Raw genomic sequence first — 12,152 nt, 5'->3', positions numbered from 1 at the left:
TAGATTTCGAATAGTTAAATGAATTATGATGACAACCGCTATTTATGAGACAAACTTGGCGATCGTCTTGGTCGTAAATATGTCAGTATCCCACAAATTTCATACAAAAGTATCTGATGCCAACGAACCATCTCATAAGTACCCAAACGCAGATCACATAATTGGTCGATATTAGTACTTTCCTAATGCTCATAATATTTTTGCTGACAATTGTGCCTATCTTATTAACCCCTATCTTATATATATATATATATATATATATATATATATATATATATATATTACTATTTGTTACTACCTACTTATTACTCTCTCTCTCTCTCTCTCTCTCTCGCCCTATCTCTCTCTCTCTCTCATATACTTATTCACACATTTTTATATTTTTAGTATTCATACACGGTGGAAAGATATAATTATCGCCGTAGAAAAGACGCATATAATTCCATTTCAGTTTGATAAAAACTGTTTTGTTTTTTGTTTGTTTTTTTTGGGGGGGCGGGGCAGAATAATTGGTCAGTTGTGTACAAGTCCCAATAGCGATAGGAGTCTTCTATCATGTCTGAAAGTGACACAATATTCCACGAGCGAGATCGAAGATATATGTTATTATTTTTATTTATTGGAATCCTTTGAAATTTATAATTATTTTTGTTCAGGGCGTGTGGCGCAGTGAATAGAGGCCTTAAATCTATACGGTTCTGAAGATAGAGGTTTCAATTCTACCCAAAGCCGGCCAGAGGATCAGTTTGTCAAAACATGGTAAGACAAACTGTCGAAAGCTGTAATTACTGAGGATACAGTTAAGAGACTCAGCATTTCTATATATATCACGGTTAATCACCTGACGAAGGCCAGAAGAATAGCTGACCGAAATGTGATGAAACAATAAAAACTATGAGGATGAGGATAAGATGAGGATACGATGAGGACGAAAAATAGATTCGAAATGTTTTTTTATGTTTTTCTTTACTTATCCTTCACATCACAAGTATATTTTTTCAGACTTTTAAATGGTTTACTTTTTTTTTTTTTTGCATGACTGAAAATTGTTTCCACTCCCTGTATCAGTATGTCATTCTAATAATAACGCATCTGTCTATATTTCTTTTCTTTTTTATTTTGCAGCCCGGAAACAAATGGCAAATGTAATCCATCAAATGGTTTCTACACCGTAAAGTTTTACGTTCGTTTTCGTTATCTTTCAAAAACCGCTCTACGTTCTCTTTAGTTGCATTATGACTGTGGAAACCATTTGTGTGACTAAGTAAGCATTTTTACAGCACTTCCGCCAAGAATTACAGAGCTAAGAAGGACGATTCTTTCGTCAAGACAATTGAACCAAGAAAGACGTAAAAAAATAAACTTAAAATAATAACTAAATATTTCAAAAAAATAAATAAAAGTCAAAAAATAACGCATGAATAAAAAGGAAAAGAAAAAAAGGCAAAGAAAACTAAAAGATCAAAAACTTCATTTGTTTTAAAAACGTAAAAATAAAGAACAAAAGAAAATTGAGAAAAAGGTAAAGAAAATAAAGAATTAAAAAGACATTTAGTTAAGAAAAGCAAACAAATTCAATCAGATACAAAAGATCATCTGAAATAATAAATATATACGAATTAACAATTAATCTTAAAATTATCGATCGCTTATCCGTTTCTATTATTTTCCCTGTCGCAATTACGAAGCGACAATCATACCCATTCATACAAAAATGGTTTCGGTTGCACCTGGCGTCACCATACCAAGCATTCTACCTTCTTTAAACGCCACTATCTACAACGTTTCTATGACGACTGCTAGCAAAATAGGCAATAATTTCACAGATGGCGGGGGATCCACTGAACTTGCAAACTTGCAGCTTTCCATGGCGGTGACCATCACGGAGGTGTTAAACGGAAGCACCGATTATGGTGAATATTACCTCGGGGAAATCCCTTACCCGAGGGAGCTGAAACAGTATCCGGTGTGGGAAATTCTACTCAAGATCTTCATTTATGTTCTGGTCATTGTCCTGGCAACAACAGGCAACTGTCTGGTAATCACCGTCGTTTTCACAAACAGCCGGATGCGAACCACCACCAATTATTACATTGTCAACTTAGCAGCTTCCGATCTGTTAGTGACGCTCTCCTGTTCCTGGGTACATTTGGTATCAAGCCTAAATGAGGATTGGGTTTTAGGTGCCTTTTTCTGTAGATTCAACAGTTTCGCACAAGGTAAGTCATTTTACTTGATTATTTTCACCTATTTTTTTTTTTTTTTTTTTGTATTTCTGATGTATTCAGCTTCTAATTGTTTATATAGCTAACTACTCGGATAATATATATATATATATATATATACATATATATATATATATTATACATACACATATACATATACACACGCACACACACACACACACACATATATATATATATATATATATATTTAATTTGATGATTTCTTTATGCCCTCTAATGAGAAGAATAATAAGAATAACATTCTTTGAAATTCCGCCGAATAAAGACTTTATAAATTGTTTTTGGAGTATTCAGTCGAACAATAAATTTTGATTGTAAAGTTCAACTTACAGTTTTAATTTTCGTATATATATATGCATATATATGCATATATATATATATATACGCATGTATATACGCATATATATGCATATATATATGCACATATATATATGCATATATATATATATATATATATATATATATAATACGCTTAGAAATAAGTCATACACCATCCACAATGACTATACAATTTCTGCAGCGACATACATAGAAAACGAAGCCATTAAACCTGATATAGTGATATGGAACAATCAAAAGAAAGAGGCAACTTTAGTAGAAGATAGTGTCTCCAATTATGCTCGATAAACAGAGATGAGAGGGAAAAGATAATGAAATAACCTGAACTCATGTGTAACATCAGTAGAAATCAAAATTTTAGATTTCCACAGTTCTATAATATCAATTAAAAGAACAATCGGAATCAGCTATATGCATAAAATAGTAGCGTTCGTGTGTATATGTGTCTGTGTGGACAACTCTCTTACAGCCCACACCACTGGACCGATCATGATCAAACCTGGCATGATAATCGTTCCCCACCTAGCGATGATGCACACCATTTTTCAATGTCAAGATCATATATATACTCTCGTACAGCCTACACCACTGGACCCCACCTAGGGATGGTGCACACCATTTTCCAAGGTCAAAAGTTAAGGTCATAGCCCATGTATATATACACTCCTACAACCACCATGACTGAAACGATTATGACCAAACCTGACATGATGATGGTCTCTGCATAGGGATGGTGCATACTAATTTTCAAGGTCAAGGTCCAAGATTAAGGTCGGGACTTTGCTGTACGCTATGTACGGGTACCAACGAAGCGGGTACAGCAAAGTCCCGCGCGAAGCGCGGTTATTTTTGCTAGTGAAAATAATTTCGAAAACTACCTGACTAATATACCTGATGAACCAAGTGAAATACAGACACAAACAATTGTACTTGAAGGGAGGCTAGGATTAAAAAAAAAAATAACTCTCGACTAGAATGTGTTAGATAGCGGTTAGATGTCTGGCATCCGGTAGGTTGTCCCATCCTCAACTACACTAGTAGAATACCTGCTCTACAATGGGTGAACTTATTTCTTTGAACAAACATATGTCTCCTTACTAATATTAACATGAAGACATAATTATCATAATTATACTAAACCTTATGCCTAAAGTACTTATTCCAAATTTCATCAAAGGCTGTTACATGAAAATGACTAAAATTTAAGTCTTATGCTAAATGTGTCTAAAAGAAAAATTGAAATTCATGGAATCTTGCTGATGCGGAAAAAAAGATTATTGACTAAAATATTTGTAAACTTGAAGTATTTCAATTCTCAAATAGAATGTTGAACCCATATTATGATGCCTAATCCTTTAAAATGCGTGAAATAAGTTTTAATTTGAGGAATATTTATTAATTGGTGACAAATGTTGAATATATCTAAATGTACACGTAGTGCTGTGCCATTTTTAGTCTTTTTGCATGAAACTAAATTAGATTAGTATCGCCCACATTACGAATCCTTATGTCTCCAAAACTTCATAATAATCCGTGAATTTGTGTAAGAGTTAATCAATTCATTTTAAATTTAACGTCACTAACGACTTTAACTGTTAACATTGTTCCATTGGCGTCTCCTTTGAAAGTTTGTATATCAACATTTTTAAGCATTCATAAACTACATTTACCATCCAAATGAACGCATTGACGATGATACGTACGACTTGTAGAAGGCGAACCATTAAAAAGTATTTATATTTTTGTTAAAAATATTTCAAATTTAGACTCTTTTAACCTTACCCTTCAACCAGATTTTATCTTATTTTAGTTTTATTTTATCTTACTTTGTTTATCAACATCAAAAAAGTAATATATCATATTTTAAATATTTTCCAGATACATCTGCCTTACTAAAAAAATGCTAGGTTTATTTCTGGTGTCTTTAAAAAAGAAAAACACCCAATATTTTTGCTGATGAGGAAACTTTGTTTAAAAAACTATATGATAAAATTATTGTCCAAGACTCAATGTCTATCACAATAAAAACATCGTTTCCGAAACGATCGTACAATTTATTGATTTTGTTTGTTCTTCCTTATGAAACCGATTTTTAATACTTAATTTTAATTAAAAATTATCAATCATCTTACTTGATATTATATATATATGTGTGTGTGTGTGTGTGTGTGTGTGTGTGTGTGTATATCTGTGTGTGTGCATGTGTGGATAACATATATGTGTGTGTTCGTGTTTTTATGCATATAACTTTTACATGTGTGTATATCAAATATATGGATCTATGTATGTGTGTGTATCTGCGAGAGAGAGAGACAGACAGACAGAGAGAGAGAGAGAGAGGCGAACGGGAGACCATCTGCATTTTCTTTGAAACCATCCATCATAATTTCTATGCAAACGAACAGATTACAAAAGTTTGGTAAAGTTTATATAACTGACATTGATTGATCGAAAAGCATTCTCATAAGTGAAAAAATATCAGCCAATCAAAATGGATTGAGAAAAAGTGTTGACGTCACCGGTTTCTCAGCCCCCAATTACCTTTTTCAGCTCAATTGGGTCCAACAAACCCCAGCATTTTTCAAACGTTCATCTTTGTTCTCAGATGGTGCAAATAATTCTGCACTCTTTTTTCTCTGACTCAATGTAAACATATATATAACTCTAGCAACGAACATGTCACATCACCTATTAGAGGTTATATATATATATATATATATATATATATATATATATATATATATATATATATATATGTATATATATATATGTATATATATATATATATATATATATACAGTGGAGATGGTAATTAATAAAAACTGAAGAAAGTGCTCAATACTGTTTTAGAGCAAATATGCGTTTTATTTTTTATTACCGTATCTTTCTGTTAAGTTACATTATTGTTTCGGCTACATGGCCGTTTTTTTTTGCCGTCTGTAGCGTCCTCAGACTTTTACAGAAATGTTTGCTATTTTGAGATGAAAGAGTGGAAGAGTGAATGAGGTCACTCTTCCACTCGGAAGGGAATTTCAAAGTCTAGCGGTTCTGGGGAAGAAACTTCTGGAGTAGAAGACTCTCTTACACCTAGGGATCTCTATCGTGAAGGGGTGGGATTTAGCTGCTTGTCGGGTTTGTCGGGGGTATTTACGTCGAGAGGGTACAAGTTCTTGCAGTACGTCGGAGCATTCAGCGTTAAAGTACTTGTAGAACAGGCAGAGGAATGCTACATTTCGTTGATCGAACAGAGACTGAAGCTTAGATGACAGTTCAGGACCTATCATGTTGGCGACTCTCTTTTGAACCGAGTATAGGTGTGAGAGACTAGTAGCAGATACACCAGTCCAAATATGATAACAATACTCCATACATGAGCTAATATGGGGGTACAGGATACTTTCGGGCGTTAGTAGCTTTCTATCACGGTAGATCGAACCTACCTTTTTCGCAGCGGTCCTGGCAATGCTCTCTATGTGATTTTTTCAACTCATGTTTCCTGTGAACGTTAGACCGAGGAGTTTAAAAGATGTACTTTCAGATAAAGAGTCTTTGGCCATTGCTATTGCTGGTAGAGAAGGTTTCTTGTAGTTACTTTAGTCTTGTCAGCATTTGGACCTGGGTTCTAAAGAGCAGAGTTTATTTTAATGCATTAATAAATGTAATAATACTTTTAAAGAACAGTGCCCACAGTACTAAAGATATATAATAAGCTCAATAGGTGTATGTGTCCTAGAGCTATATTAATATTTAGTAGAAGATTAATAACTGTGAATTATGAATTCGTTTCAAAAGGAAAAACAAATAAAATCACTTGATATTCTTTGTTTTTCCTTATGAAACGAAATTTATGATTCACAATTATTAATCCTTTTATTAAATATTAAATATTAATATATATATATATATATATATATATATATATATATATATATATACTAGCAAAAATACTCGTCGTTGACTGGGTTCAAAAACAGCCTACAGAAAATGGACTCTGATTTATGAAGTATGATAGATTATTAAAAGGAAGGGTTGTAAAGAGATAGCTTCGAATTCGGGGGGTATCAAAACTAAAGCAAAATATGGTGAAAGTAAAAATAAAATACATAAACCCCATAATTTATTATATCATACCTGTTCACACTGAAATACTTTTCACAATATTTTGTGGATCTATATTAAAAACCTTGTTAAACTTTGTGACATATTCCATTCTATGGAGGTCAGGCGCGAACGAACACCCCATAATTTTATCATACCATATTTCTTCAAACTGAAATATGATTATCAAAGTATACTTAGGTAGATAGATATGAAAAGTCTTTATTAAAGTTTGTGCCTATTTCCATTCTATGGAGGCCAGGCGCGAACGCAGACCCCATAAGTTTATTATACCATCTCTATTTAAGATAAAACATACTTATCAAAGTATTCTTATGTACATCTATATCAAAAACACTTGTAAATGTTTTTTTTTTATTTTCAAATTTTTTATTTCCATACTTTGTGGACCAGGCGCGAACGCAGACCCCACAATTTTAATGAACCATTGTTCTGCCAGATCAAACATACCCATTCCTGCGTCTCAATACATCTTCTACCATTATATGTAATCAGTTTTTTTAAATCGTCAACCATATAGGAGCCTATTCGTGACAAGACACACACACACAGACATTCAGCTTTATATGTATATGTATATATATATATATATATATATATATATATATATATATATATATATATATATATATGGGTGGTTACTAGAAAAGCGGGAAATTTGTCAAATGGTAATATATTTTTACAAAAGCGAGGAATTTGTTTTCTCTGTTTTTTTTTACTTGTTCCTTTTTGACAAGTAACATCTGCTTCAAGACATTTTTGCTTCAAGTCTGTTACAATATTATCAAACTGATGCTTCGTAATCGTTAAAAAAATTGATAACACAGTTAGATATTTTGTCTGTCCCCAAATCGGTTTTTCATTTTTGAAAAGAATAATCCTATGCCTTTAAAAGTCTGTCGTCATCCCTAAATTTGAAACTCAAGATTGAAGAAACAAATAAATCAGACGCAATAAAATTTTAACAAAATAAAATTGACGAGCTCAAATTCCCCGCTTTTCTAGCGACCACCCTGTATATACGTGTGTGTGCGACATAGCGCGTATGCCAGGCTTGTGAGAAAATCATCAGCAGCAGTTTAATAGCTTACTAACAAAATATTTGCAGTAGCAATCGTCTAAGCACATATGCAAATTAAGCAAGTGTGCACTGGCATTTATAGGTGTTTAATTTCCCTTAATTCTCGTGTTAATTGATGCTGGACCTGTAACACTTTCGATTTGGTCGGCAAAAGTTGTTGCTGAAGAGTCAAAATCGAAAACAAAATAACTGATCTTTGCAAGGTTGTCAGATACAACATAACTCTTTCTGTTACTTTTTACGTGCGTCTAATTAAATATTCAAAGCTCAAAATTTATTTTTAACCTTTTGTGTCTACCTATCGGTGGCTCAGACGGTAACGAAGCTAGAATGAATACTAAAAATACTGGGATCGATTCTAGCGTGGTATCTAAGTCATGCTTCTTTTATAACTTTGCAAATCATTAGTACATATTGAAATATTGAATAATAATCAATATGAAACATTACCAACCACCAATAGCTATTGCTAGAGATACTTCACCTGAAAGCGCTTCATTCAAGCTCCTTGGCTTAACGTTCACAAGAAACATAAATACATCGAGATTAAGGCTACTGCAAAGAAGGTGGACTCTCTATACCGTGCTAAAAAATTACTTACGCCTGAAAGTATCCTGTACCTGTACAAAGCCACCATTCGTCATGTATGGAGTACTGCTGTCACATTTGGGCTGATGCATCTGCTACTAGTCTCTCGCTCCTGGACAGGGTCCAAAAAAGAGTCGCCAACCTAATAGGTCCCAAACTGTCATCTAAGCTTCAGTCCCTGCCGCATCGACGAAATGTTGCAACCCTTTGCCTGTTTTACTGACAAACTACAAGCCCTTGTGCCCCCTCGACGAAAATATCCGCGACAAACCCAGCAAGCAGCGAAGTCCCACCCCTACAAAGTTGAGAATACTAGCTGTAAGAAAGCCCTCTACTATAATAGCTTCCTCCTCAAAACTGCAGGACTTTGGAATTCTCTTCCAGTTTCCTACTTCCCCAACTGTACTGACATGCAAAATGCAAGTGAACAGACAACTTTCTGCTAAACTCCCTACATAGTACCCCTGCAACTTATGTCCCTTATAGTAGCCCCCCGTACATCAAAGTGGTAGAGTGTCTTGTTTGGGCTGAAAATGTAAAAAAAAAAAAAAAGATAATCAACTCTATAATAATAAGAAATCTACGTGAATTAAAATATAATATTTATGCGTTTTTTACGACTGGGAAACGCCGGTTAGCCTGCTATTATACACATATACTTCCTTTCTGTCTGTCGTTTGGCAACTTTTTAAGCCTCCCTTTTTATTCTGCTTGTCTGTTTCTTTTTATTGTTCTTTTTCTTTTATTCTTCCGCATTTTTTTACGCCTTTAGCGCAATTTTCCGTTATTTTCTTTCTTCCGTATTGTATATCGACAATACTGAAAGAAGGTGTATATATAGTTATATAAGTATGTTTATTAATTAGATTTTCTGGCTATACTTTATTCTCATCAAGCGGAGTATGATTGAGATTGCAATAAAGAAAATACGATGTTTTAATTTATTTTATTTGTATCTTAAAATTATAAAAATACAAAAAACTAGTTATATAAACTTGAAGCGGCAATGATTCGAAGGAAACGCTCGTTGTAAAAATAATACATCCATTGAAATTTTAAACAATGTTCAAATTTATTTGTACCTAATTGCCGTTTCATACGTCCCCTCCAAAACTGTGATTATTGTACAAAATGACGATGGTTTCCTTATTTAATCCCGGGTAACAGTGGATCTTCATGCCTATGTTTATTATTTGAAGTTGATATCTTCCCCGTCACGAAGAATCTGAAGAAGTGTTTGTTGAAGAATAGAAAACGGTCCCCGAAAAAATGTGTGTCAAACTGTCAAAAGAGATTAATGAAGTGTTCGATATCAGTTTGTCCATCTTTACGATTAGAAGAAACTTGAAACGAAATGGATACAAAACTATGAAGCGAGCTAAATTGATCCATTCTTGATATGCGCACAAAAAGATAAGGTGATTGAATTGCGTCAATGAATTAATTGAAAAAATGCCTTTTTGACTTTTGCATCTAATTTCTTCGCTTACGAATGGCCAGAAAAGTTTTTAAATTCCAAAATAAAAGCTTATCTCAATTCTATTTAGTGTCCACATATTTATGATCAAAAGTAGCCACATGGAACTTTGCGACATGTAATAAAACTCGTGAATTGAAACTGTAAATTATATACTGATACTTTATCCAATAATGGGTACCCCATCGATGTGATTAGGTCAGTCATCAAAAGGAAAATAACTGATTTTTCCCAAAGAAAAATCAATACGGTGACTAAATGTCCGATTTATATCCGTTTATCGTGGTTGGAATCAGTAAGTGAGAAAGTTGAGAACCAAGTCAACTCAACAGTGGAAAGATGCTATTTTTCTTCAAATGTACGTGTTATGTTCTTTACGAAACTGTTAATGCTATCCTGTCGCAAAGACGTTTTACCTACCTCCCCACCATAATAATAACGTAATTTATAAATTTAAATGTAGTTGCAGTGCTAACTACGTAGGTCGGACATTATTAAGACTTGATAGTAGAGTCCAACAGGACGTACCTAGCAAAATCAGAAATTGAGACTTACCTACTCATAGAGGTTCTTATTAACACACCGGGTCTTCTATAGCTGAACAGTTGCTTAAAAACCTGGTACGTGCCACGGACTTTATACTCATTTACTATTCTTAATCATGCTTATTCGACCTATCACCTAAAGATCTTGTAGACTATTCACGTTCGCTTCAAGAAGCCTTCTCTCTGCAAGCAGAGGGGATGTCTCTTAGGTTTGAATGTAATCAATCTCCAGGTGATATCATACGTATTATTATTTTAGACATATGTGTGTTTGCCCTTTGGTTGTGAATGAGTTGTGTCTTTTTAGTCTCACCTCTTATCCTATATTTTTATTTTGTATATGTGTGTGTATGCATTTATACATTTGTATGTGGATATATGTGTATGCGGGCAATTACACATTAAATTATTTAACTATAACTTATGATCTGTAAATCTCTCTACTAGTTTTACTTCCCTCTCAGTTTTAAATATATAAATTTGAATTATTATTTCCATATAATTATCTTTCTGTTTGGGTCGCAATGATCTCATCTGCCCTATGTTTATCTGTTCTAAAAATAGATTGACAACGTTGGTTTCCCATCTGCTTTTTTTCTTTCTCTCCTCTTTTTTTTCGCTCATTATTCTTCTGTTTTCTTCATCTTCTCTTTTATTCTTTTTCTTTTAAATTTGTCCTTTCTTTTTCTTACTCTCTCTTTCTAAATTTCAATTTCAATCTTTATTGATATTCCTTGAGTCTTCCTTTCACGTTTTCCATTTGCTATTTCCTATTTCAATATTTTCTCCGTCATATTTTTTAAAAGCTTTTTTTAAGTTTAAATTTACTTCTCCACCATCTGATGATTTTCTGGAAACATTAATTCACGCAGGACATTTATCATTTTGTTTCCTGTTCTTATCGATAATCAATGGACTTATTTGGATTTATCCTATTTCTACCTGGATTTTACCTACTTTTTCAATGGATATTTACCATATCCTTTTTATTTTCCCCTTGTTTCTGTTTTCATAATCAGTATTTATCTGCATAAACTTTCACTTACTGTTAATGTTAAAAACGTTTTTATGCAAATATGATTCAAGTCATATTTGTAGTTTCTTTTAATGCATTAACCTGCAAAATTTATTGTATATTTTGCAAACCTCTTTTCTCTGATCAGAAAAATGGTAATTTTCGAAACTCCGTGAAATAAGGTATTTAAAGTTTATTTGTACTCCTTGTCGGATAATTAAAACATCTGTAAACATTTAAGTGGTTTTTAATGTCTTTTGGAAAGTTTGAATTAATTTTCAATTCAATTATAAGACTTTGCTATTATATATATATATATATATATATATATATATATATATATATATATATATATATATAAATTACAATTAAATTGACCAAAATGATCCAAGATGGTAAAATTAAAGTATATTATAAACATTAAAGAATTAACATTTATAAAGCTATCTCAGCCAGATGTAAAAGCTCGATAAAACCAAATAGGAAATAGAGCTTATAATACGAGCAAACAGTTAATAAAACATGTTAAAAACACTTTGAAATGAGTTAAAAACATATTTAATCTGAAATGAGTTAAAAACATATTTAATCTGAAATGAGTTAAAAACATATTTAATCTGAAATGAGTTAAAAACATATTTAATCTGAAATGAGTTAAAAACATATTTAATCTGAAATGAGTTAAAAACATATTTAATCTGAAATGAGTTAAAAACATATTTAATCTGAAATGAGTTAAAAA

At 32.6% G+C, this 12,152-nt stretch overlaps 1 protein-coding gene across 2 annotated transcripts in view; it reads left to right on the top strand.

Annotated features, from left to right (window-relative positions):
- LOC145276706 (QRFP-like peptide receptor) overlaps nt 1-12,152 on the top strand; it is a 983,229-nt gene that overhangs the window by 447,643 nt on the left and 523,434 nt on the right. For both annotated transcript variants that reach the window (XM_080127903.1, XM_080127904.1), the window contains one exon: nt 1,126-2,219. In XM_080127903.1, the coding sequence (XP_079984029.1) occupies nt 1,715-2,219 (505 nt within the window). In that variant the 5' untranslated portion in view covers nt 1,126-1,714. The remainder of the gene's footprint in view (nt 1-1,125; nt 2,220-12,152) is intronic.

The sequence above is a fragment of the Euprymna scolopes genome, chromosome 5, assembly GCF_053919585.1.
Source record: "Euprymna scolopes isolate OS-2025 chromosome 5, ASM5391958v1, whole genome shotgun sequence".
NCBI lineage: Eukaryota > Metazoa > Mollusca > Cephalopoda > Sepiida > Sepiolidae > Euprymna > Euprymna scolopes.
This window is presented reverse-complemented; position numbering and strand designations above follow the sequence as displayed.